Source organism: Triturus cristatus, chromosome 6, assembly GCF_964204655.1.
Source record: "Triturus cristatus chromosome 6, aTriCri1.1, whole genome shotgun sequence".
NCBI lineage: Eukaryota > Metazoa > Chordata > Amphibia > Caudata > Salamandridae > Triturus > Triturus cristatus.
The window spans coordinates 556,771,105-556,798,888 of record NC_140589.1 but is presented as its reverse complement, the minus strand read 5'-3'; the positions used below and the strand labels follow the sequence as shown (position 1 = coordinate 556,798,888).

The 27,784-nt window shown below is 49.4% G+C and overlaps 1 protein-coding gene across 4 annotated transcripts in view; it reads left to right on the top strand.

Moving 5' to 3' along the window:
- Positions 1-27,784, top strand: part of PHIP (PHIP subunit of CUL4-Ring ligase complex) — a 1,862,070-nt gene that overhangs the window by 1,290,478 nt on the left and 543,808 nt on the right. For all 4 annotated transcript variants that reach the window (XM_085610989.1, XM_085610988.1, XM_085610991.1 and 1 more), the window contains exon 31: positions 18,713-18,833. In XM_085610989.1, the coding sequence (XP_085467115.1) occupies positions 18,713-18,833 (121 nt within the window). The remainder of the gene's footprint in view (positions 1-18,712; positions 18,834-27,784) is intronic.

Genomic DNA, 27,784 nt, shown 5'->3' with positions numbered 1-27,784 from the left:
TTCGTCGGAGCCACTGCTTCCTTTTAATGACTCCATCACCGACGTCCTGTTGGGCACTTGGTGGCGACCGGCCACGAGGGCCCCTGTGGATAAGAATCTCGCCAGGCGTCACCGCCCGGTGCCTGGTGACCCCGCATTTCTGACCACTCATCCCACGCCTGAGCGTCTGGTCATCCAAGCCGCGACGTTGCAGAGTGCCTTTCCCACAGCTCCGCCGGATAAGGACTCTAAGAAGCTGGAACAGTTCGGTAAGCGGTTGTTCTCTTCGGCCAGCTTGGGGCTGCGGTCGGTGAACACCGCCTGCTTATTGGCCCGCTATTCCCACGCGGTGTGGGATCCCGTTGCCCAGGTGTTGCCTCAGTGTCCTGAGGAGGTCCAGACTGTACTTTCCCAGGCGGTTGCTTAGGTTAAGGATGCGGCTAAGTTCGCCATTCGGTGTGGTTTGGGCACCGCTGACTCGTTGGGCAGGGCGATTTCTATGACTGTGGCGCTGCGTCGCCATGCCTGGTTGCGATCTACTGGGTTCTCGCCCGATGTCCAGAGCTCGCTCATGGATATGCCCTTCGATGGCACTCGCCTGTTTGGCAATAAGGCCGGCAGTGCACTGGAGCGTTTTAAGGACTCACGGACCATGGCCAAGTCCTTGGGTCTTTCCACGAAGACCCCGGCCACTACTGATTTTTGTTCCTTTCGTGGCCAAGGCAGGGGCGTCCAGGCACGTTCCTTCAGCAAGCCCGTGCAGAACCAGCCTCAGCGCGGCCGCGGCCTCTGCTTCCCCAGGGGTGGGTCTGGGAATCAGCGTGGGGGGCAGTCCACCACCGTCCCCGCTGTTTCTACCTCCAAACCTTCCTAATCCGAGCTTTTTGGAGCACCCCACGCTAGTGGGTGGCAGGATTTGCCATCACCACCTCCACTGGCTCGCTATCACATCGGACAAGTGGGTGTTGCAGATCATCCGCAAGGGTTACTCCCTTCCCTTTCAGTCCACCCCTCCAGCCATGCCAACTCGGTGCCACCGCATGTCGGGGGACCACTTGGTGACTCTCCGGCAGGAAATTGTGGGCCTCTTGGCTCAGGGGGCAATCAAGTGCATTCCTGGGCCAGAAGTAGGGAGTGGTTGTTATTCCCACTACTTTCTGGTCCCCAAGAAGGACAAGGGGGGGTCTGCGTCCCATCTTGGACCTCCGGAACGTCAACCGCTTCCTCCGGAAGGGAAAGTTCAAAATGCTGACTCTGGCTCAGGTCTTGACTGCCCTCTACCCTGGAGACTGGATGGTAGCGTTGGACTTGCAGGACGCATATTTTCACATCACCGGCGTTACCTGCGGTTCACGGTAGTCCAGGAGCATTTTCAGTTTGACGTGCTCCCCTTCGGCCTTACCAGCGCCCCTTGGGTGTTTACGAAAGTGATGGCGGTGGTCGCAGCTCATCTGTGCAGGTCAGAGATGTCAGTCTTCCCTTAACTCGACGACTGGTTGTTAAAGGGGGGCTCGCCCCAGGCAGTCATCAACCACCTTCAGACTACGGCCGACGTCCTACATTTGCTGGGGTTCTCTATCAACATGCAGAAGTCGCACCTGAATCCCTCTTAGTACCTCCCCTTCATTGGAGCGGTTCTGGACCTCCACCCGAACCTACCCAGTCTCCACCTCCATGTGTGGAGATTGAGCGGCGACAGTTGACAGCTTTCGATCTTCCTCCCGAAGTCTGTGATGTCATTCTGGCATCCAGGCGTCCCTCCACTAAAACGGTATACGCCTGCAGGTGGAACAAGTTTGTGGCACGGTGCACAGCAAAGTCTGTGGATCCCCTTTCTTAAATTCTTCTGTTCCTTCTTTCTTTGGCCCGGCAGGGCTCTGCTCTGGGCACTATCAAAGGTTATCTTTCGCCCATCTCCGCCTTTTTGAGGCTTCCAGCTCAGCCTTCTCTCTTTAAGTCCCCGGTTGTTAACCGTTTCCTTTAAGGCATTACGCACACCTTTCCTCCTGTGCAGTTCATCATGCCTCAATGGGACTTGAATCTCGTTTTGACCTATCTGATGTGCGCTCCTTTCGAGCCCCTTCATACCTGTCCTTTGCGTCTTCTTACTCCTAAGACGGCTTTCCTGGTCGCTATCACCTCTGCCAGAAGAGTGAGTGAGCTCCAGGCTCTTTCTTCCAAACCTCCTTTCCTTTCTGTTCATCCGGACAAGGTGGTGTTAAGGACCTGTCCTTCTTTTTTGCCAAAGGTGGTCACACCCTTCCACATCGGGCAGACCATCACTTTGCCTACCTTCTTTCCGCCTCCGCGTCCTTCGAGGGAGGAAGAGAGGCTCCACCGTCTGGACCAAAAACTTGCGCTCGCTTTCTATCTAAAGCGTACACAGCATTTCCCGGTGGATTACCAGCTCTTTGTTGGCTACGTGGGCGCCACAAAAGGTCGGGCTGTGCACAAATGGACCATCTCTTGGTGGGTCGTTCTGTGCATCATGTTACTCCTTGGCTAAGAAGGAGCCTCCTGTGGGGCTGCGTGCCCATTCTACCAGGGCAACTGCAGCCACTACTGCCCTGGGACGTGGCGTCCCCTTGCAGGACATTTGTTAGGCAGCTACGTGGGCCTCGCTGCACACGTTTTCCAAGCATTACTGCATTGACAGTCCGGTCCGGAGAGACTGTTTCTTTGGCCGTTCTGTTCTCCGTGGCTTTCTGGTGTAATCTATTCGTAGGCCCACCACCGGGGTTGGTATTGCTGGGGTATCTATTCTAAGGTAAGGAATCTATCACTAACGTGTCTCTTTCAGATGCACAAGTTACTACTTGTGTAACGATATATCTGTAAGAGACATTAATTAGTGATAGATTCCTTACTGCCCGCCCATCCTCCCCGTTCTGCAAACTGATTCTAGGGTTAAGGTCATCCCCCTTTCAGGGCCCTAGTTTCATGGCACCAGTGGGTCAGTTTCTTGCATGGCTCTGCTTTCCTGGCGCGGAAAGTCATGTACAGAACTGACGTCTCTGTGACGTCATCTCGGCGCTTACGACGCCAGTGATGGACTCTGAGCCGCATGACGCCCCCCACTGACACGCAGGGGTACTGCTACAAAAAAACTTTCCCGATCCAGTCTGACGCCTGGGGATATTCTAAGGTAAGGAATCTATCACTAACGTGTCTCTTTCAGATGCACAAGTTACTACTTGTGTAACGATATATCTGTAAGAGACATTAATTAGTGATAGATTCCTTACTGCCCGCCCATCCTCCCCGTTCTGCAAACTGATTCCAGGGTTAAGGTCATCCCCCTTTCAGGGCCCTAGTTTCATGGCACCAGTGGGTCAGTTTCTTGCATGGCTCTGCTTTCCTGGCGCGGAAAGTCATGTACAGAACTGACGTCTCTGTGACGTCATCTCGGCGCTTACGACGCCAGTGATGGATTCTGAGCCGCATGACGCCCCCCACTGACACGCAGGGGTACTGCTACAAAAAACTTTCCCGATCCAGTCTGCCCTGGGGATATTCTAAGGTAAGGAATCTATCACTAACTAATGTCGCTTACAGATATATCGTTACACAAGTAGTAACTTCTGCCTCAGGTTTACTGGCTAGGCCTCTGTACGATCTACAACGCTCAGTTGATTGTAAGCCTCCTGCTTAATAATACGCATCACTGAGGAAGATTCCTGTTTGGCACAAGAAAGGTAACAATGTACCACAAACAACATTGGTGGTACAGTAATCACTGCCTCTGCCCCTCAGTAGTGTCTGAGATACGAAGGCAGTTCCAAGTTGAGGGTTGCCTGTGCAGCCCTGGTGAGAAGAGTAGCCACTCACACATAATTGGTTAATTTACTCACGCTGAACTGCCAAGTCCGGCCGGATAGACCGCTTCAATTCTCCCCGCATGAGACCACAACCGGACACTCATCCTTGAGTCCCTGATAGAAGATGGCAGACTGTTTGGATTCAGACCAGTCTGTCTCTGCCACTAGTCTTCTAAAGTCATTAAGGTAACTGATCATATCGGAGTTACCCTGTCTGAGCTCTAACAAGTCCCTGTCTGCTGAGAAGGTCTCTGCCCGACGATCGAACGTCTTCTCGAATTCCACCCTAAACTCGTCCCAGTCATAGAGCAAGGGGTCATCTCGCCTTACTATGGGGACTGCCCCCTGCACTGCCTCGCCATCCAGGTATGAGATCAGAAAAGCCACCCGTGCCTGGTTGGTTGTAAACATCTTGGGCTTGTAGGTAAAGTGGAGCAGAGCTCGTGTCATAAACACCTGAACCTCTCGGGCAGGGCTAAGGGTACCTATGACTGCATTTCTACCACCACTGGAAGAGGTGTCGAGTGTAATGTCCCCCCAGCATCTTAAGGGTTTCTGTGCATCCTTTTTACCCTAGCTTGTAGGGCCGCTGTTTCATTACATGAGGCAGCGAGCTCTGTTTGAACCAGAGCCAGTGCCGCTAGGACATCCTCCAGGGTGGCCATCCCTGACACCAGCACAACCAGGAGGAATACAATTTGTGGGCCGATTATTCTGTCAGGCTCTTCCTTCCAGAATCCTCGGGATTGTGCTGATGCTCAAGGGGGTCCACCTCTCGACTGCCCCAATTCCGGAATATGAATACACACGGACTGGCGAGATAGTCAAGCGGGGGAAGGAAAGGGTAGGAGCAGCGTGGAGGGAGACCTGAGGATGACACAGCAAACACACCGTAAGTATTCGGGTTATAATTCTGGTAACATAGCTAGAGGAAGCATTGCTACATAAACAACAAAATGGTTTGTAACACACTACCTGTAAAATAAGTGAGTGAGGGAACGATACCAGAAGAGAGAAGAGGGTGGTTGAAAGCTTCCACACAAAACTAATAAGAAGAGAGAACAAACATTTGAAGCTATTTCTAAACCATGTTACTCTGATACCAAGAGAGAAAAGGTTTTCCCCACACCTATCAAGGTCATATGTGGATTAGCTGGATGTGCAAGGCAGAGTCCTTCTGTGCACCCCCTATAGTCCCCCTCTCCTAGGAAATGAGAAAATATACAAAAACCAAACGTGAAGAAATCAAAAGGCCAGTAATACTATGGCTGTCTTGTTATTTGCCCAATAGGAAATTGCGTTTAGGTTTGTTCAGGTATCACAATACCCAAGCCACTCTCGTAATACAGTTCTCAGGTTTACTGGCTAGGCCTCTGTACGATCTACAACCCTCAGTTGATTATAAGCCTTCTGCTTAATAATACGCATCACTGAGGAAGATTCCTGTTTGGCACAAGAAAGGTAACAGTTTTCCACAAACAACATTGGTGGTAAAGTAATCACTGTGTCTGCCCCTCAGTACTGTCTGAGATACGAAGGCAGTTCCAAGTTGAGAGTTGCCTCTGCAGCCCTGGTGAGAAGAGTAGCCACTCACATATAATTGGTTAGTTAACTCATGCTGAACTGCCAGGTCCGGCCGGATAGACAGCTTCAATCCTCCCCGCATGAGACCACAACCGGACACTGGTCTCTCCAACAGGGAGATATCGGACGGCAATGCCCCTGAAAGAACGCAATGCGCTCCTCTATACGAGACCGCGGCAGTCGCTTAGTCTCCGTCAACAGAAGAGTGAGGAGGCAATCCGGAGAGCTCCAAGGGCGTCGTTGCACTCCTCTGCAAGAGATCGCCGAATGCGACTCTCGACCAACAGAGGAGTGAGCGCGCGCTAGTGGGCTAACAACCACACCAGCCTCTGCATGGACAAGTAAGGCGGTCCTGAAATTGCACAACGCACTCTTACCCCCTTTGGTCCGGTACTCCTAGGACACGCTGCTACGGGAAATCTGCCAGGATAATCTGCAGCGTTCGATCTCCCAGCTGCCCTCTAACTGGTATCCGGCGCTGTGTCTGAATCATGTGGGGCGTGGCTCTCACGTTGCTTGCCGGGAAATGTAGTTTGTGAGGTACGGGTTACTTCCTGGTTCACCCGGCTGTGTGCAGTCAGTGCGCAACCGGCAGCTTGACCCTGACACTCACTCTGGAAATACATCCCTACAGTGAGAAGGGAAACCTTACTTATAATGGAGGTGGGCGACCAAATTAAGTACACTTCAACGAAAACCATGCTTGTGACCAAGTTTGAGCTTTCCCGAGAGAAATACGGCATTAGATTCAGGGATAGCCAAAAAATGCAGAACCAGTCATGGGTGGACTTCCTTGATTAAAGCCAGCAAGTTACTGAATTGTTGGGCACGGGGCAACAAAGTGGATGATTTTACTGGGTTGTTTATTCTGATACTGAGAGGTCTCATGTTCAATATCTCCAGCACCTGATTGATAGTAAGCTCACTGAGCCCAGGGATCTTGCAAAGGAGGCAGATCTCTGTGTCAGGACCAGTGTGTCCAAAAAGGTGTTCGGAGAGGGATCACCAGAGGGTGGTCAGGGGTCCCACCAGAAGAAAGAGGGGAGAGAAAAACTTGAACATAGGGATTCCTCTAAAGGCCCCCAAAACGATTACCAAGGGAACAGTAATCAGTACCAATCTGAACTAAAGAAGATGGGTGTAGTATCCTACTTACGTTCTAGTTCTTGTTATGCCCTTTACTTCCCCTGCTCAGCCAGTGTGTTTGTGAGTGTGCTACACGGAATGTTGGAGTGCTGATGTAATCGGAATGTTGGGTGCCTGAGAGGTTGGATGCGACAGTTGAGAAAGACTTCTTTAACTACATCCTTCCTGCGTGGACCTTCATCACTACAATGGAGTTCTTTGGCAAACAGACAGAGAGGTTCGCCCTGGTGAGATACCTGTGTTATGATGGACCTATTGTGGCTAACTAACACAATTCCTTAGCAGTTTTTCATGAAGCTGTTGAAAATGTGAAGATCCATGTTCATTCTAGGCAGCTACAAGCAATCTTCTTAGCCCTTGTGCCTCTCAGTGATGGCATGAAATTGGTGTGTCCTCTGATAAATCTCACTCTTCACCTTTGTTCTCATATAAAACTTTGAGAATATGCTAGCAGAGCACCTTATGAATACTGGACTGTGGATAAGCCACTGAAGCGACCCCACAGTGCTACTTCCGGGTGTTGGATGACTCTGAGCTAAATCATAATAATTTTATCACTGAGCACCGGATATAAAACCCTGTTTTTACGCTCCTTTTTATCTTCTTTTTTTGTTTTATGTTTTACCTGTGTAACTTTTTAAAGAGTCTAATAAATCATACAATAAAAACATTTCATTCATTCTCATTCTCTCTCCAGAAACTATAAAACCTCCCTACCCAATCCACACCTTCTGGCCACTCAACCCATAGAGTTTTGTGATTTAAGGTTCCTCCGACAAACATCTTTTTCAGGGTCCCACCTCACAGGGAATCTTACTGCAATTGGCCACATATTTGTTTTACCTCTAACAGTCTAGCCTTTAGAGCAATTTACTCAATTTGCCTCCTTTATCATTTTTCGTATACTCTTCTCTTTTTATCGAGGCGACTATGAAGCTAAACTGTTCACCCAAAGAGAGTTCTTTTGGGGCTGTAGAAGCATTTATAAAGCTGACAGCGTGTCCTAGTAATTGTGATTGGAAAGTAGTTTTGCTGATGTGTGTTCATTTCTCAAATGCAGTGGGAGACTTGTTCATAGTTTGGGCTTAAACACAATAAAGGATTTCCACCCCCAACTTGGCTGCTTAAACTTGGAACAGGAAGAATTTTGGATGCATCAGACCCAGCTCTCATCAGGAGTGCACGTAGTAAGTCTGTGTGCGAGATAGCTAGACTGCCTAGCGTTGTAAATCCTGTGCATAATGCTGCATGCCTTCATGATCTCTTCTTTTTTTGTTTTTATCCACGCATGAGAGCAGACTTTTGCAACATGGTTCATTACAGTCTCAATACAATCAAACGCTGGCATCAATAAAGAGTTGTCTACTCCGTAACAAATCAGAGTTTATCAGATTGTAAATATTGATATGCTGCAGTGGTTCCTTGATTGATGTTCTTATCTGGTTGCTGAAAGTTTTATTTGCTAGCCAGTGCTATTTCAATGTAATATCTGATAGATAGTTGGAACACTACCAACATAGCAGGGTAATGTTCAGACCCTTGGTATTGGCTTATCATTCTAAAATAATTCATCCTAGGTATAATAGATTTCTGATGAATACTTATTCCTGTATATTACTCACCTTTTGAAAATCCCAGGCACCAAATTGGAAAAGAAATTTTTTCCGTAGGTTTCCCATGGTGGTAGAGTAATATGGCTTCACATCGGCACCAGAAACATCATTGTGATTTCACCAGAGCCATAAATTGCTAAACCCACTTTACTATTGTTTTTATTCTGCACCTCGATGCAGATCCAAAGCCTGCTTTTGACTGTCTGTCAGGAGCCCTTGCTAGAATTTATTTTCTTGACAAAACCTATGGTGCAGTGCAGAATGTCTCCCGTAATTGGTCTGGATATATCCCATGCAGAGATTGTGAGGGCAGTATGACATCACTGACCCTAACGACATCTGCCTTTGGTGTCTTGGCTCTTATAAAGATTCTAGGTCTTGCAAGTCCTTCCAAAGTATGAATCCTACGGCCATAACAGAGTGGAAGGCTAAGCTCTTCACTGGCAGAGCCATGGATGCCCGTTGTGTTAAGTGTGGATCACAACCTTGTTCGGGGTCATCAGGGACTTGTCATCTATGTCAAGAGACAGGGGTCATAAACACGACCGAGACCAGGATATTATAAGGGACTCCCCCTCAACAGTCTACAACACTTAGAACATCATCTTCGAAACTGGAGGAGATGTTGCCCCTTTAGAGCAAGTGCTACTGCTGTTAACCGACCCTGCCCTGGTGCCATTGCTGCTTCCTTCATCCTTCACAACCTCCTGAAGATCCCCCCCCCCCCCCACCCCCCCCCCTTCCAGAGTTTCCCCCTTCTGGGACAGATCTTCAACACTGTTTGAGATGTGCGGGAGTGCAATGCCCCCCAAGACGGCCTTCGGGCCTCATGGGACTAGTCGGGGTGCTCCTTAAACTTCTGCAGGTGGGGCTTCCCTTGGTGCCATTCACCCCCTTTTTGCCTTAGGCGCTCCCTTTTGGCCTCCTCTTTCTCTTAACTTGCTACTGTACTCTGCGTAACCTACGGCAATAGCTGTTCTTTCATCAGCACCAATAATAGCATAAACTATGAAAATGCAGCTGCTCCGCACTGAACGACTCCCTCCTCATGCAAGAAATCCATCCCAAAGATACAGGAGAGAGGCTTAGTGCCTGCATGAAGAACAGCAGACAGAGAGGAACATGTCCGAACGTCATCCTACAGAGATTCCATGCGTGACCTTTTTTATAGCAATTCTGATCCTCTGGATTCTTAATTGACAGGTGACAAAGGTGAGCTAGCACCATGTCTGTCGAGGGAACCTTCTTAGTGAGGTGCTCAAGCCATCTGCCAAGCAGTAGACTTTCCCTTACTTTCAATGATGCCCAGACATTCTAAGCTGCTTTTGAGAGACTAACCACTGCTCTGGTTGTTAATGGGACTGAATCAAGAAGATACCACCCTGGTCACACACACGCTGACACATGAGGGCTCTCTAGTGGTGCCTCCAATGGCAGGGGTTCCAGCACAGAGGAGACTTGTTGGACACCATCACAAACTTTGGGGACCCTGCGGCAGGTCTGGCCTTTACAGTTTGGAGGGGAACCTAGTAGCAGGGATCTCATTACAGGTCGTCCAGCTCCACTAGCTGTGGCCATGGTAGTGACTGCTGCCTCCACCCTAAGGTGGGGCACTCTTTTGAAAGAACTGAAGATTGGAAGTCTCTGGTCTTTGGTAGTGCAGCGTTTGCTTATCAATCTGCTCATACTGAGGATGATTTACCCTCATTCGAATCCCACCTGAGAGGAGGAAAGGCTGCACAAGCTGGATCCAAAAAGGGCGGTGTAAGAAAGTGGCTCTGTATATACTGCACCAAAGTAAGGTTCAGTGTGCACATAGTCCACAGTCCCCAGAGGTTTGGCAGAGGTTAAAGTTAGATATAACTTTACTCTCTAAAGTGGTAGCTTGGTCGAGCAGTAAGGCAGTATCAGAGGACAGTGTAAAGCATTTGTTGTACACACTCAGTCAGCCAATGGTCTCACACACTCAAGAACTGAACTCTAGGCCAATTGTTTTGTATATAAAAATATATAGTTGTTTTATTTTAGAACGACAAGTAGGTATCAAAATACTTTCTCAGAATGAGATGCTTTAGTTAAATACTTTCAATAAGCAATAGACTTTTAAATGCAATAGTTACAGTTGCAATAGGCAACACAAGTTAAACACAATTATAACATTGAGCTCAATGGGAATTTTTAAGTAAAGGCAATATCAATTACTTTGCATAGGTTTTTCTTACTCAGGGCTGGATCCTGGATTCAGCCCTGATGCATCTCCTGTAAACAGTTGAAAGAAATAGTTTTTGTTACCCTGGCGATGTTTAAGGAATATTTGTATGTTTCAAAAATCGACACTTAAGAAGAATTTCTGGCAAAAACCAGGCAATGTTATCCTATGGAGGAAAGTTTGGTTATCGGAAAATCACAGTTCTAATTGCTTTGTAGGGTCAGTGCTGGGCACAAAGATCCAGCACCGGCATCTCTCCTGATAACAGGTGAGACATTTCGTTTTCGTTGATCAGGTGATATAGTTAATATTTTAAAGTTTCAAAACTCGACACTTAGAAGAAATTCCAAGTGACAACCAGTCAATGTTACCCTATGGAGAAAATGCAAGTTATCTGTTTTCAGTTAATTACTCGAATGGCAGAGTTAAGGTTCTGGGGATAGACTCGGGTCTCCCAGGGTCAGGTAGGTACAGTTGTTACACCCTCAGCAGCACAGGGGCAGACGGGTGCAGAGAGAGTAGTCCCAATGTTAGCCTATGGTGGGCAGCGGGGCTTTGGTTGGTGGCTGCTAGCAGGCAGATCACGCAGCTGTGGGAGCTAAGCTCCTGGTCACTTACACAGGGCAAGTGGGGAAGTAGAATAGTACAGATGCTGCACTTCCAGGGGCACTCGGGCGGCTGGGTGCAGGGTGCTATTGAGCCATCGGGCACTCAATGGATTTCAATGAGAAAGCTGTGTGATGAACAAAGGCTGCAAGCTCGGGGACGGAGATTCTTTAGGTGCGACCACCACTTCGAGAGGTAAGTTGGGAAGCTGTAGGTTAGGTAAGCACCCAGGAACTGGCCACAGGGGGCCGCAGGGCGCCGGGTGCAGGGGTGTCTTTTGGCGTTGGGAAATCCTACCCTCTGCTGGTCGCGGTTGGGGGTGGAACCTGGAATTGAGGCTGCAGGCGTCGTCAGGAGTGTAGAGGAGGGTCCTTGGGTGCTGGATTCTTGGTCACAGTCACCGGGGGGACGTCCTTGTGGTCTTTGTTCACTCAGGCACAGGCCGGGCTCGGCGGGTGCAGTGTGTGCTGGATTCTCGGTTCCTGGCTGGCGCCAGGGGTTGTTGCTTGTTTGAGCAGAAACTCTGCTCGTGGGAGTCCCAGTCTTTAGATGAGCAAGGCAGTCAGGCCCGCCGGTGTTTTCAAGGTTACTGACCACTAGACACGCCGGGGTTTAGCAGGTTAGAGGGTCGACAGACCTGTCGGGCTGGGGCCAAGTCAGTTGGTGTAGTCCTCTTGTTAGCAGCTGCACGGCAGGTCTTCTTTCTTCTTGTTTTTCTTCTTGTTTCGGAATTGGGATCTGAGGAAGGAAGGTTCAGGGTGCCCCTAAATACTAAATGAAGGGGCGTTACAGGTAAGGAAAGGTCCGGGACCAATGGGTCCCTTCCCTGGGGTGGGTACACTCCCTTTCCTGCCACTCTCCAGTGGGAGGGTGGCAGGAGCCTAGTCCTGATTGGGTATGGCTCCCCATCCTCAAGATGGCGAGAGCCCGGCGTTGTGCTTCACCTCGCCTCCCCCACCTGAGGAGTGGGATTGGCAGAGGCTGGCACACCCCCTTTCCTCACTTGGGCTTTCCCGCCAGATTGGGGGGTCAGAACTGGTGGGGACCAATTGCTGAGTACAGCAAGTGGTCTGGGGAGGCTCACAAAGGCGGCATGCCTTTGAAACTTCCCTGCCCATCCTGGGGGAGGAGGCTTGGCACCTCGCCCGAGGATGTGCATTGTTGCAGGCCCACGAGAGCGGATGGCTCTCTACCCAGGGGGCAAGCAACCTGTCTGCTGGGTGCCAGCCTATGCTGCCTCTCAGTCAGGACACGGGTTGTTGGTTAGTTTCAGGGGGCAACTCTAAGTTGCCCTCTGTCGTGCATTTTACATTAAATCCCACACTAGCATCAGTGTGGGTTTAATGTGCTGAGAAGTTTGATACCAAACTTCTCAGACTTCAGTGTAGCCATCATGGTGCTGTGGAGTTCATAATAGCAACCTCCCAGCACCATATACTCTTAATGGCAGCACTGCACTTACAGTGCCCAGTAATGGACCCGGGTACTGTAGGGGCACAGGGCACCTGTACCCACACCACTGGCATAGTGCACCCAGCTAGAGGGGTGACTAAGGTATGCCAGGGCAGTGTGTTCTTTGGCATGGCACACAGGGATGTGTGCCATGTCGACTCTGTTTTGTTCTGCACCAAGACACTCAGCCTGCAAAGGCAGTGTGTGTGTGTGTGTGTGTGTGTCAGGGTACAGGGCCTCTAAGAGTGGCAAAATAAGTGCTGCAGCCCTTAGGGGCCTTCTCTGGTCACAGGGCCTAGGGTACCATTTACCAGGGGCTGACATGTGGCCAGATATGCCAATTGGGTTTAGCCTTCAATGCAGTTTTAGGGAAGGAACACAGGCCCTGGGCACCTGATTGGCAGGAGCCCAGGGCACACTCAGTCAAAATACATCCGCAATTCAGCAAAATGTGGGGGCATACCATGCAAGAAAGATGGCACTTTCTCACAGGCGGTCAGTTTCCACATTGACTGTGCCAAGGTTTTTCAGAACAAAGGGCAGTTCTTTATAGGATGTGCGGGCAACAGGGAAGGCAAAGCTGTCCCGAAGAGAACTGTATCACAGTGGATTGTCTTTTGCATCAAAATGTGCTTTACCTTAGCATGGAAAGAACCATCTTAGGGAATAAAGACCTATTCCTCCAGAGTAAAGTCTTCCATCTTGTCCTTGCAAAGGAAGTTTCTGTGGCTGAAAACTGCAGAGTGGCAATATGTGTAACCCGCCACACTTTTCGTAAGTGCTACTACTTTGATGGGAAAGTTTGACAGAGCAGCTTTTTTGCCCTTTCTGTCCTCTGAGACTCCCTTGTCAGGCCTTTCCTACCAGTGCCCGTCTCCAAAGGGTATACAGCTTGTCAGCCTGTCCTAAAGTGAGGAACCTACAGGTAGAATTATCAATCAGATAAAGTTACTTAACTTTGGTAGCAATTTTTCTGGTGGAGACTCCATAGACCTTGGATTCCTCACAAATCCTGCTCTCTTCCACACATTGAAAGATAGTCGTATGCAGCTCCAAATATTTGTTGCGTGGCACCTCAATATGCATGATGTCATTCTTGCCCTCCTGCCTCACTGATGCTGAAAGGAATTGATGGGAAACTGATGTTTGCACACCAGGGTGGGCTCTTTATGGGACGGTGACTTAATTTCTGGTACCAATACGGAGCCTAAGCCCTCGACCGGCATGGAAAAGCTTTGGCAAAGTTTACATATCTGGTCTGGCGGATTCAAAAGGTGAGGAATATGTAGGTAGAGTATCTACCAGAAAAATTGTTACTGAAGGGGAGTATCTTTTTCTTCAGTTAGCCATGTAGCCAAGCCATCCCAGCAATAGCTTCAACCCTTTACTCAACAGCAGAGGTTTTTCGATCCTACAGAGGTAGAAAACCTGGCATAGCAAAGATCGGCAATATTCTTTTACCTTCATCTTGGAGCCAAAGGGTCAGGCATAGATGGAGTTAATTCCTTAGACATGAGAGAACATGACATTTTTACAGTGGGGTCCTTCATAATATAAAATAAGGTTATTGTCTCACTAATCTGATAGAGACGTCTAGCCGCAGATTCCTTAACTTAGAATATCCCCAGGCGTCAAACTGGATCCGGAAAACTTTTCCTGCAGCAGCTCTTCTGCCCGCCGGGTGGCGGCGCTGTCAGGCTCCGCCCTGACGTTGTCCCCGGACATGACATCACTGGAGCCATATATGCCCCTCCCGGTGCGCTGACGTCAGTTTTCTTCTTTTCCGCGTTAGAGTGTGGATCCTGGAAAACCAGCAGTTCCTTGGCCTGGTTTTGGGCCTTCTCGACACCATGTGCGTCGGTGGAGGGAACAGTGTGCAATGCCTTCCGGCTTTCAGGCTTGTGAAGCCTGTGCGCGTCAGAGCTCTGGCACTGACCCGCACCTCATGTATGTGGTGCCTTGGCGTGCACCACGACTCCAAGGACTGTGACGCATGTCAAGGGATGAAGCCGAAGTCCTTGATGGAGCGGCGCATGAAATTGCTGGCCACACGGCTGTCCGGTCCAGCTCCCTCCCGTCGCCTCTCCTCTTCTCGGGATCGGGCTTGTTCCCGAGGTCGCTCCCGCGCCTGCCGTGTAACACCAGGTAAGCGTAAGCACAGGCGTCTCTTACGGAGGTCTTCTTGCACCCGTACTGCTACCGGCCATTCCTCTCGTGATGAGCCGGTTAAAGGCGTACGGCATCCTCCGTATCCATCCTTTCCGGGTGTTGGGTCAACACGTGCCCAAATGGAGGCCTATTCTAAGGCACTCGAGGCTTGTTTTCAGTCGCCCCCTCTCCCTGGTGCATCTTCCGGCCCCACAGAGGTAGCAGGCACTGTGGCCGGGTCATCGTCTGCGTACGTTTGCACGCTCATCTGCCGCTCTTTGGGACTCAGTTGCTCACCTTCTCCCCTCTATTCCAGAGGGTTCACGTACAGAATTGCTCCGCTTTCTTTTGCATGGAAGATGCATATCGCAATTTTCCCTTCGGTCTTCCCTGGATGCAACTGACTCTATGGGACGGGTCCTAGTTCGCGCTGTGGCTTTACGTCGCCATGTTTGGCTGCGCGACAGTCGCTTCCCTGATAATATTCGGGATGCCGTCCGGGATCTTCCGTTCAATGAAGTGGATCTTTTTGACCGCCATGCAGATTCGACGGTCTCCCGTATTTGTCCGGCCTGCGATAACTCTGGTTGCCGTGTTCTCGGCATTATTTTCCGGGACCCACCGTGATGCACAGGTTGGGTTTCGGGGCTGGTTACTGTTCACGGCTGGTTAGCCATTTCTCAGTTTGTTCGACGCAGCCGGTTGGCTGCTTCCTTTCTTTTCAGTCCTCTGACTGTGTGCTTAGCCCAAGAGGACACCCATACTGGTTTGCCTTACTCTATGTGGGGTATTTGATGGCATTCGGTTCTACGTTGTCTTGGTACACTCCTATGGAGTCTCTGAGCAGAGGTCCTGCTCAAAGTCCCTTGTCTCTTCCTACAGGATTCTTCGTATAACTTGCCCTATTGCAAGTTGGGTTGGTCTGTCTGTATAGCATCGGGCTCTGGCGTGTGTCCCGTGCCGTGTACTGTCTATCTCGCACGTCTGGTGCACCGCCTGGTTGTGGCGGTTATTTTGCAAACGGCACCCTGTTTGCCGCTATGCGGCCTGTTTCTTTTTGTCGCTATGCGGCCTGCTATTTGTTGTTCCTTCTTGGTGCACCTACACCTTCTGGTCCTTTAAGCTACTGGGTTAGCAGAGGTTGTCTGTCATACGTGGGGCCGCTTATCCTATAGCCGTGTCCTTAATCCCTGCTTTTGGTGGCCGCTTATCCTATAGCAGTGTCCTTAATCCCTGCTTTTTCCTTCTGGGGATTTCCAAGCTTTGCTTGGGGTTCATGCTGTACACTCTCCAAGGGGTGTCTTTTCCTTGGATGTTCACTCCTTCGATTTGGGGACCTTTCCATCTGGCCTCCATTTTGCCAGGGTTGTGCCTCGTTTTTCTCCCACTCTGTCTTGCGGGGGACTCTTGTTGGGTCACGTTTTCATTGTTTCAACGTTTTCCCTCCTGCTCTGGCTCCCCTCGGTGCTCTTACCCGTCGGGTTCGTGCAGGCTCACTCCTTCATACAGTGTCCGTGGGTCCTGCCCCGGTCTACGTATTCCGCCAGTTCCTAAAGTGTCCAGCTGCCTGGTGCCCTTTTTAGGCTACTGCCTTCTTGCAGTTTGGTGCCTCTGGGCTGCTCTGCTACCCTACACAAAGTCCTTGTGTACTTCGTATGGCTCCAGTGTCCACACAACGTGCTTTGGTTCCTTCCTGTCTTTGCACTGGTTGGTAACGTCCCACTGCTTGTACTCTGCCTTCACATATTATGGCACCATCACCTGGTCATGGCTTGTCTTCCAACTTCTGTGCTACCGGCATCTTGCACCATAAATTGGCATTTTGCCACTTATGTTGCTCCGGTCTTACTGGTGCCGGTTTCCACAGAGCTCCTTTTCGCTGTTGTGCTCTTTAGGCTGGTACACAAGGTCTCTGTCCTGCTGACTGCTGTCTCTAACAATTGGCTGCCATCTGCATCTACAAAACTCGCCTTGTCTGGGATATGGTTTCTTCTCCATCCTGGCGCTTTCTGGGTAAGGGGCAACCTTTTGCCTCTGCTGACCCACGTGCAGTTGCAGGTACAAGTTCCTCAGTGTTCTTTCACACTGTTTTCTTGGACGACCTGTACTTGTTTAGGCTTTTGTCGCCACTTCAGATCCTGAATATCTTTCCCACTCTGGGTGGGTTCATCTCCCTCTTTCAAGTCCTTAACTTTCACTTAGCCTCAACCCACTTTCCATAACTGGGTTATTTCCTGCTGTTCGTGACAGCTTCTATTGCCTTTGCCTCCCACTGCTTCCGCTCCTTTAGAGGGTCATGCTCTGGTGGTTACCTTCGCTCTGTCCTTATGGTGTTAAGTCACCTTATGGACCCCTACGTTCTTTCTAGAACTTCATGGGATTCAGTCGCAGACCCGCCTGCTCTGTGGGTATTGCTTTGCTATCTATTCTAAGTTAAGGAATCTGCTGATAGACGTCTCTATCAGATGAACGAGTTACATACCTTTGGTAACGAAATATCTGGTAGAGACATAGTCTAGCTGCGGATTCCTTAACGCGCGCCCGTCGTCCCCGTTCTGCGAGGACCTTTTCAAGTAGAAGCTTTTCTATACTCGCCTCCCTTGGGGTGGCTTGCCCTTTTGCAGGGTGATATACTCTCACTCCAACACAGACTGATTCGTTCTGTTCATAGATCATGTGTTCCTTCCAATCCTTGGCCTGGATCTTAGGCTGTGAAATCTATTTACGCTTTATCCCACCATCCCGCTTTCCCCTTCTGCATTGCTGTGTGGTCTTTGCCACCTCGGCGGCCTTTCCTTCAGGTCTATTGGATATGTCCGTTGTGGATTTTTGATAGGAATTGCGACGTCTCTTTCTGGTAACGTCTTGTGGTGAATTGTCCTTAATCGATTGTTCCGGGACTGTTCTCCTTCACGGTTTTACTTTCAGGATGTGGACTTTCTTTCCTCTGCCAGGCTGTTTTTCCACATCCTTGTCCCTCTTTAACGTTGATTGAGCCTTCGCTCTTGTGGAGTCGCTCTTGTCAATTTCTTCTATTTTTTCATAATTTTTGCACACTGTTCCCATATTCTCATAGTATTTTTATGATGACTCCGCGTTCTGAGGCGGAAACGTTTCTCCGACGAAAACTGACATCAGCGCGCCGGGAAGGGCATATATGGCTCCACTGACGTCATGTCAGGGGACAACATCAGGGCGGAGCTGGACGTCGCCGCCCCCGGCGCGCAGAGCTGCTGCTGCAGGAAAAGTTTTCCGGATCCAGTCTGACGCTTGGGGATATTCTAAGTTAAGGAATTTGCGGTTAGTCTTGAACCTGGCTAGGGAAATTTGTGGTGGGTACGAGAGCATTAAAGGCCCTAAAGCATTTAAAATTTTCTCAGATCTTGGCATGTTGGCGGGTAATTTCTGCATCATTTTTGTACTGAGAGTTGTAGACAGGAGTTGTGTATTTCAGCAGAATGTTTTCCATCCCTCATGTTATGGACAGCTCAGCACTTTTTTCTTATCCTACTCAGTCTGGTGCAGCTTAGCTATTTAGCAGGAGAATCCCAAAACAAGGGTTCAAAATCAAGGTAGGCTCTCCAACATAACTACCTGTTAACCTGTGGGGATGTGCGGGTGTGAGGGGTCGGGGGGTTAGTTGCCCTCCCTCAGAACCACTAAAAAATATAGGCGCATCACATAAATCACTCAATGTTCCTGATTGTAAGTAACTTGCTCTTTAACATAATTCTTTTGTAGTCCTGTATTTAAAGCTCCATCAAAACTAGTCCTGTCCCTAAACCCAAGTCTAGCTATAACCGAAGAATTCAGAATTCAGTAGCGTAGAAGTGAACGTTCTCAATGTGTAGTGGTTTTTCGTCATCATTTTTTTCAAACTTAAGTCTTTATCTTCCCTCGTCAAAATTTTTCTTCAGCATTTGTTTGTTTACATATTGCCATTGTTGATAGTTATATGATGTAACGGGAGATAAGCTAAAGAAAATATAGCAACACCAGGGAGTTCAGTGAACAAAAACAAGAATGAGGTGGTGGAAGAACCAGAGGCTGTCTTAGTAAACTATTCACATTTATTAACCTTAATATATTGTCTTTAAAAGCTGCTAATAACATTTTAATTAAATCTGTCACAATAAACCTATTTTAAATATTTTTAGATATTGCATCTGCATTTGTGGCACCAGTAGATCTACAAGCCTATCCTTTGTATTGCACCGTGGTTGCATACCCTACTGACATCAGTACAATTAAAGAGAGACTGGAAAACAGGTTTTACAGGTGAGAATATTTCTCCAGATGACAAGATAAAAATATTAATGTTCAGTTAAACCCTTCATTTGGCACAATAAAGCTTAACAGTGTATCTAAATGATAAGTAGATTTTGACATTGAAACATCTGGTACTGGTCAGGTCTGATAACATATATTTAATTACTGAACTGATTGTTCCAGTTAATTTTTAGGTCAAACCGTTAAGTTATTGAAGACTTCTTGTAGACATGATGAAAGCTGACCTAGGAATGCATTCCTCCTATTTCTTGCCATTGGCTTTGCTTTTTGCATTCACTTTTCCATGCTTTGTTTTAGCCGCCTGTCTTGTGTTTGTCCTTTCTGTGGAGCACATCCTCTTTATGAATTCTGTTGTTGGCTCCTTCTATTCTTCCGTAAGTGCTCTCTTTCTGGCAACTTTTTTTTCTTCTTGTGTATCACTGTATCAAAGTGCATGTTTTCCAGCTTTCTCTCTTGTATGCTTCTCTCCCGCATTTTACAGTCACTCTGTCACACCATGCTACTGTGCATGTTACTGTCTTACCTGTGTTTCAGTTCTCCCCATCCAAGTGCATATTTGTTTCTCTTCCCTGTGTGCTTCTGTCTCCCAAGCCACATTGCTCTCTCTTGTTCTTCTGCCTACCTTCGGCATTGCTTCAACCCCTCCACTCAGTCACTTTCCAGTTAAACATTTTTTTTTAAAGAAAAGTACTTTGGCGCTTCTGTTTTTATTTTCAAATTAGCGATCTCACATTGGTAAGTTAAAAATCAAAGTAGGCGTGATGACACACGGCTGCGTTATTTCTTAGGCACTCATGCATTGATAGCATTAGTAAAGTCAATAGGACCTTAAGCTAAGACCTGTTGACTTTGACAATCCTTGGTTTAAATACAGAGCAAACACAAGAAGATGATGGACGGAGCCCTCAAACTTTTCAGACATTTACCCCTAGTCACAGATCTGGGTTGAATCCATCATCATTCTTTAGCTCACTTTGCCACCCCAGTTCAGACCCAGCCATGAGCAAATCAGTCTTGACCCTGTGCCTCATGGGAACAGTCCAGACCGAACTGCCAAACCAGGTCTTCCCTGGACCCGAAACAAGCATTGTGGGTCCGGTGTCGGGGTAACACCCCTCATTAGCCAAACTAGCTGGGGTGACAATTGATTAAACACACAGATCTGTGACTGGGTGTGAATGTTTAAAAAGGTTCAGCACTTCGTCAATCCTTTTATTTGAGAATGTTTGCATGGTTTCCTAGTCCTCATATGAGGCACAGTTGATTGGCAACCCAGTACCATCTCTTGCTGTATCCATCTCCCTTTATGGACTGGGGTGTGAGGAGTGCGCTCCCATGCTATTCCCGCCGCGGCCTAGGAGAACCTCACCGCACAGGAGTGTTGGGGCGGTGCAGAGATCACAGCAGCAGCTGTGACTGGCCGCATGCCTGTTCTTTGTTGGCTACCCTCTCGCTCGTCTTATCCTTACATCAGTCAAGCCATAAAACTTCCTAGAGGCCCAGGCTCTTTCTCCCCTCACTTATCTCCTTCCTATGTGCGCACTTTAGACCTCAACGAGAGAAGATGACCTTGGGCAAGGCATCCAGACAGCTTTTATTCTTGGAAGGTGCGGGAGGAAGCAAGCCGGCAATGACCACCAAGGACATCACTATGGAGACGATCCATTGCCATATCACAGCGATGGGCGCGACCTTGGGGACAATGAATACAAAGATAATGGACCGGCGGACGTCAAATCCGTCTGAAAATGGTCTCTTCCGAGATAAAGCGGAGGGTAGTGACACAGCTTGAAACCAGGCTGAAACATGCTGAATCCTGGAAATCCGACATCTGTTAGACATATCTAGCCGGAGATTCCTAAACCTTGGAGTTCTCCCTAGGCGCAAGATTGGACCTGGAATTTTATTCCAGGAGAAGCTTTACACGTCGTTTGAGGGCGCTGTGTGGCTCCGTAGCGACGTCGTCCACAGGATGTGACGTTGACTGAGTCCATATAAGCCCTTCCCCCATGTGCTGACGTCCGTTTCTTTTGTTTCATGCTACAACGCTCATCGGAGAAGCGGTTCCTCTGGGCGTTTTTTGGCCTTCTACGACTTTTTTTCATCTGAAACAGTGTGCCTTTTTTCTATAACTTTTGATTTTAAACCTGTAGAGCATAAGACTCACAAGATGTCGGACATGGACCCTCCTTCTGTCTGCATGTGGTGCTTAGGGCGAGCACTACGATTTTGAGGAGTTCGACACCTGTCACTAAATGAAGCCCAAGGTGTTGCAGGAGCGACGGATGAAGCTACTGACAACGCAGTTGTTGGAATCCACTGAATCTCACCTATCTGTCTTCTTCCTAATCAACGTTCCTTTCACAGTGGTGTTCCTGTAGACGTCGCTCGCCGTCGACATCACACAGTTAGTCGCAAACGGTCAAAGTCGCGGAATCTCCCGGCTACATCGTCTCATGGCATGGTTTCTCATTGCTCCTCACGCCCTCAAGCTGAGGACCCCATGTGCCTCCCTACTCTTCCTTCCTGGAGCCTAGACAACTTTAACCCAAATGAGAGATTATTATTGTGCTCTCCACGCCATATCTGCGTCTTCACCTTCCCCTGGAGCGCCTTCAGGTCCTAAGAAGGTAACAGATGCTTTCACTGTGCCCACGCCGGTGGGTTCCCCCTCTGCTGCAGTTAGGCCCTTATGCACATTGCTGCCGATGCACAGCCCTTCAGGGATAACCTGCAGTGCCGAGCGACTCCGACTTTGCTTTGAGGTTTACTTCTGAAGCGCTGAAATACTCTGTGCCAGTGCACGACCCTTCGGGGCCCACTCCTGAGATGTTGACCACCCCTTGCCTCATTCTATCCATGGTGCCATCAGCATTGATCAACGTCTGATGCAGAGCTAATGCATGATGGGTCGGTGGAAGAAGTTTTTAAAGAAAATTAGGTGGGGTTTGGGCGTGTGCAACCAGTGTCTGCGGATCCTCCTATGGTGAATAGATGGATTGCTGATTTGGGTGAAGCAAGCGAGCTAAAGTCTTCCCCCTGCTTCTAGCTTTCTTTGTCCTCCTGTCCTGCCCATGGAGGACAGCTCTAATCTGGCGGACATGTTGGGAAGGGTGGCTGTAGTTTTAGATTTGTCTCTTCCTTCTGTGGCAAAGTCTATGGACCCCGTTATTGGAGTTCATCACCTGGGTTAGTCAGGTGTTGAGCCTGTATTGCCCTTACTTCCACGCCTCGAGTCTTCAGGAATATCCTGGCAGTGGTTTCAACCCATCTCAGATGGGTTGGAATCCCGGTGTATCCTTACCTGGGTGTCTGAATCATCAAAGCCAACTCTCCAGACATGGTGTCTTGCAACCAAGTTGTGTTATGACCTGGGCTTTTCGATCAACAAGCGCACATCATTACTGGTGTCCTCTCAGCGCATCCTGTTCATAGGGACAGCACTGAACACCCTTCTCTTCAGAGGGTTCAAGATATTCAGGCTATGATTCAAATGTTTCAGAATGGAGCGAACATTCCAGACTTGAGCTACCCTCTGTCACTTTTTGACAGTTTTTTTTCGATGTTTTGTCGACTGTTTTTGATGTGTAGGTTTTCCCTCAATGTCGAAGAAGACTTCTGGATTCAAACGGTGCAGCGCCTGCCACCACGCCATGTTGGTGACAGAGCCATACTTAATTTGTCTCTTGTGCCTGGAGCGTAACCATGACTCCTTGTTGTGCTCCAATTGCTGGGCCATGGCTCCAAAGGCTTTAATGGAACAGTCCCTAAAGCTGCTGGCGGGCCATGTCACTCATCCTGGAGGTCTCGTTCTGATCGCGGACGAGAGAACGGTTCAGTCGCCGCTTCGGGAGTCCTAGATCTTCGTCCCCGACTCAATTACTTCGAGCAGGATCTTGTAAAAGGTATAAGAAAGCACAAGAAGTCGAAGCCTGATTCCACTTCTTTCCGTCCATTGGCCGATGGTGCGGAGGAGCCTTGATGCTCTAGGACTGGTTCTGCAGAGCCTGGGTTGACTTCGTGCCTTCCTGCGTTTCCAGAAGCGACCGCTGCGCAACTTAAAGATTTTTATGACACCATGTGCCTCATATTTCGGTGATCTGATCCTCTGGACACGCCTCATACTCGTAAAGGGCTCCATCAGCTTCCACGTCGGTGGCTCTGGACACAATGGATTCCGTGGCAGATCCAGACTGGCGCCGACCGTACCCATGCGACTTTCCCCGGCGTCGGCCCCAGTGCTGTGACGCCAAACGCCCCTCAGTGGTGCCAGTTTCATCCTTATCCTCTATGACCCAGAGCAGGATTGGCATCTTTTGACACACCCTTGAATCATAGGTCGATTCCCCAGCCTTATTTTGAGGGGCTAGGAATGGAGGAGGAGTGAGAGGGGTCACTGGACCCTTTACAAAACCAGCCTGGGCATGAAATAGGCTGGAATGAGGAACTGGGTGAGGCCAGTGACCTAAATACGTCCCTAGAATCTGGCCTGCGTTCTCCCCCTACCGTGGCTACGGAGGAGGGAGCTTCATATGCTATGGTGGTGGGAAGACCAGCCAAGGTCATGGGCCTTCAGCTTCCTTCGGTGGACGTCAAGACGAACATCTTGACAGAGGTCCTGCAGCTGGGTGTCTCCTCAGAACCTCTCCTGCCTTTCAAAGAGACCTTAAATGATGTTCTTCCGAGCACCTGTTCCAAGCCCAGCACAGTGACTCCTGTGAATAAGGACATTGCCCCCAGACATTGCCATGCGTTTTATGTGACTTTAAATTCCTCACCAATGACCCTACCCCCGAGAGCTTGGTGATCCAAGCCTCTACCTCACAAGGCGTGTTTACTTCTGCACCCCTGGACAGTGAATATAAAAGGCTGGATAGTTGGGGCAAGAACATTTTCTCTCCTGCCAGCCTTGCGTTGCTTTTAGTGAACACTGCATGCCTATTGGGCCCTTATGCCCACTCCTTGTAGGAAATAGTTGCACAGGTGCTGCCATCGATTCCGGAGGAAACCCGGGCCTTTCTCTCCCAAATGGTATCTGACGGGCAAGATTCGACCAAGTTCACCATTTGTTGTCATCTTGACACTACTGTCTTGCTGGGCAGAGCATTGTCATTGATAGTGGCTAATCCTTGTCATGCCTCGCTGCAGACTTCTAGCTTTTCTGGGGATGCCCAGGCTTCCCTTATGGACATGCCCTTTAATGGCACCCGTCTCTTTGGAGACCAGGCAGACATGACCATGGAGCATTTTAAAGGCTTATGGGCTTTGGCCAAGTTTTTGGGCCTCTTGGTGACCACTAGTCCCAGAATGCTTTTCGGTCCTTTCATGGCCACAGAAGAGGCTTTCAGCTGCGCCAGCCGTATCCCAACCACAAGCAAGCGCAACTTAAGCAGCCTTTGGGCGGCCATTGCTACTTTCGACCCCGTGGATGAGGTGGCCAGAGATCCAATCAGTCCGCTCCTCCTCCTGCAGCCTCCAAACATTCCTAGTCCAGTCCTTCAGGATCAGAAGCGATCAGTTGGTGGCGGGATCAGTCATCACCTCCACAACTGGCAAAACATCACATTGAACAAGTGGTTTTTTCAGATAGCCCGGAAGAGCTGTTCCCTACCTTTTGTGACTACCCTTCCCTCAATGCCTCTGACCTATGACTGGCTTATGGAGGACCACCCGACCTTTCTTCAGGTGGTAGTCAGGCCTCTCTTGGCTAAGGGAGCCATAGTGAGGGCACCGGTGCCAGTTTAGCAGTGGTTTCTATTCTCTCTACTTACTGGTACCGAAAAGGAAGAAGGGCCTCCTTCGTCCTATCCTAGATCTGCAAGCCTTCAACTACTTCCTCAAAAAGAAAAGTTCAAGATCTCACTCTGGCTCAGGTCTTGTCTTCCCTGGACTCTGGGGACTGAATGGTAGCTTTGCACTTGTAGATTGCTTATTTTCACATTCCTGTTCTGCCTGCTCCTCAGCGTTACCTGCGGTTCGCAGTAGGCCATGAGCACTTTCAGTTAACTTGCTCCCCTTTGGCCTTACCAGTGCCCCTCGGGTGTTCACCAAGGTGATAGCTGTGGTCGCAGCCCATCTGAGCGGATCAGGGGTCCCAGTTTTTCCCAATCTCGAGGACTGGCTGTTGAAGGCGAGCTCGCCCCAGGCTGTTGCCTCTATACTCCAGCGAACCTCCTGCTTTCCCTGAGGTTCATTATCAATGTGCCGAAGTCACACCTGACTCCCTCTCAGATGCGCCCTTTCATCTGTGCCGTTCTGAACACAGTACGTTTTCGGGCCTATCCTCCTGAGCTGTGAGTCCAGGATATTCAGGTTATAATACCGATGTTTCAGCCTCTATCCTCGATTTCGGTGAGACTGACACTGAGGGTGCTGGGCCTTATGGCCTCCTTCATCCTGCTAGTGACACAGGCCAGATTGTTTATGCAGGCTCTGCAGTGGGACCTGAAGTTCCAATTGGCGAAGCATCGGGAGAATATGTCAGAGTATTGACAGATGTGTAATTCCTGGTATATGGGGAGGTGGAGATCAGAGGACTCTGGTCTTTGGTGGAATCAGTACTAAACATCAACTTGCTGGAGCTCCAAGCGATTCGCTTGGCGTTGAAAGCTTTTCTCCCATCCATCAAGGGGCAGCTGGTTCAGGTGTTCACGGACACCATCACCGCCATGTGGTGCAGCAACAAACAGAGCGGGTGGGGTCCTGGACCATTTGTCAAGAGGTCCTGCGTCTCTGGACATGGCTGGAACAGCAGGGCATCTCCCGGGTGGTTAAACACCTGGCAAGTTCTCTGAACACGAGGACAAACACACTCAGCCATGGATGCCTAGTGGATCACGAATGATATCTCCATCCGCAGGTGGCACAAGGTCCGTTTCAGAAGTGGGGAGAGCCTTGGCTGCATCTGTTTACCTCTGCTGAGCATGCACAATGTCAGCAGTTTAGGACACTGGAGTTTCCAAGGCAGTTCTCGCTCAGCAACCCTTTTCGTCTTGAGTGGAGCGCAGGCCTCTTGTGCGTCATCCGCCAATACCACTTCTGAGCAAAGTGCTCAAGATGATCAGGAACAACCGGGTGTAGGAGCTGGCTCTGTATATACGATACCAAAGTAAGGTATAGTATACACAGAGTTGAGGGAGTCCCCAGAAGTATAGCAGAGGCTAAATTAGGTAAGTACTAAAAGTTCTCTTTGTGGTAGTGTGGACGAGCAGTGAGGCTTTTCTAGAGGGTGTGTTAAGCATTTATTGTATTCACTCAGTCAAGCTTGTTGCACACACTCGGAGACTAAATCCAGACCAATTGACTAAGTATAAAAAGGTATACTTGTATTTTATATCTAGAACCAAGCAGGACTTGGTACAGGTAGGTAAAATATACCTGGAATGCAGGATTTCCCTATGAAATACAGTTATGTTTGAATAGTTATAGGTTGGTAATGATTCAGAAGGCAGTTTGCATTATACAGTAATTACTTTTAGAATACGTTTGTTACTTTTGGATTACTTTGAGGACTGGGAGTGTTATGCCTAGATACCGCACCTAAGGTTCTTATGATACACAGTAAGTAAGATTTTTTGTACTTTGTAGTGTAGTTTTAGTTTTTCTCCATACAAACAATAGTTCCACACTACATTTTAGGCCCAGAATCACATAACATGGGTTCGTATGGGAGAAAAAGTGTTAGCACATTCTCAAGTAAGTAAACGACTTACAAGTGAGGGCTTTGGGGGTTAGGGCTGAGGTTCCCCACGTTCTAGATGGGCACTTGAGTTCCACCTCCAGTTACGCTGGGGCGCTTGGTGCAGAGTGCAGGAGCTGAATGTTAGCCAGTAGGGCTAAGGGGGCCTTCGGTAAGGGACTGCTGATGGACGGGCCACTCGGGTGTGCGAGCAAAGCTCCTGGGGCTAAGGTCAGCACTGCAGGGGCCAATGACCAGCACAGGAGCTGCACTACCAGCGGTACTGGGGGGGCCAGGTGCAGGGTGCCATAAGACGTCGGGATTCTGTGCTTTGCAGTGGGGACCTTGCTGTGGGCTCAGGCTTCCGACCACCGGCTGGAGAGGTAAGTTGGGATCTTGGGGGGGATGCCTGGACACCCTCGATTGGGCCACCCAAGACCGTGGGGCCTCGGGTGCAGGGGTGTCTACTGACATCAGGTTTTCTTACCAGCTGCGGTCGTGGTCGGTGGGACCCTTCAGGTTGAGGCTGTAAGCGTTGTCTTAAAGCTTGAGGGAGGTCGGTGATCACCAGATCCCAGGTCATCATTGCTGGGGAGACCTCCTTGTGGTGTTATACCATTCCAACTCGTGCCGTGGGTGTCTGGTTGAGAGTAATGCCGAATCGCGGAGTCGCCAGAATCCGGATTCTGGTCATGATGCCTTTGTTAAGCAAATCCGTTGCTCACGCGAGACAGAGTCTGTAAGGTGAGTACAGGGCAGGTCCTCCAGACTGTGGGGGGCTGCTGGACACGCACTTTTTTCTCGCTGTAGGCAGGTCGGAGTTGGGACGGATCGGTAGAGCTGGGGCCCAAGCAGTAGGTGTCCTCTTCTTCCTGGGTCAGCATGGCTCTTGGGTCCTTCTTTCTTCCTCGAATCTGAGGAGTGAAGGTTCAGGGTGGCCCCTAAATACTAGATTTGGAGGGGTTAAATGGGATGTGCTGGTCGGGACCAATGTGCCCCCTTCCTAAGGGTGGGTACACCCCCTATTATGCCACGTAGGAGTGGTAATGAGTCTTTTCCTGATTGTTTGGCTCCCCTCATCTTCAAGATGGAGGGTACTGAGATATGTGCTTCACCTCGCCTCCCCCCACCTGAGGGGTGTGGGGTTGGCAAAGGTGGGCACACTTCTCCTAGCTTCGTTTTTCCGCCGATTCTCCCACCCAAAGTGGGGGACACAACCGATGGGAGCCAGTTACTGGGAGCAGCAAAAGGCAGGGACAGC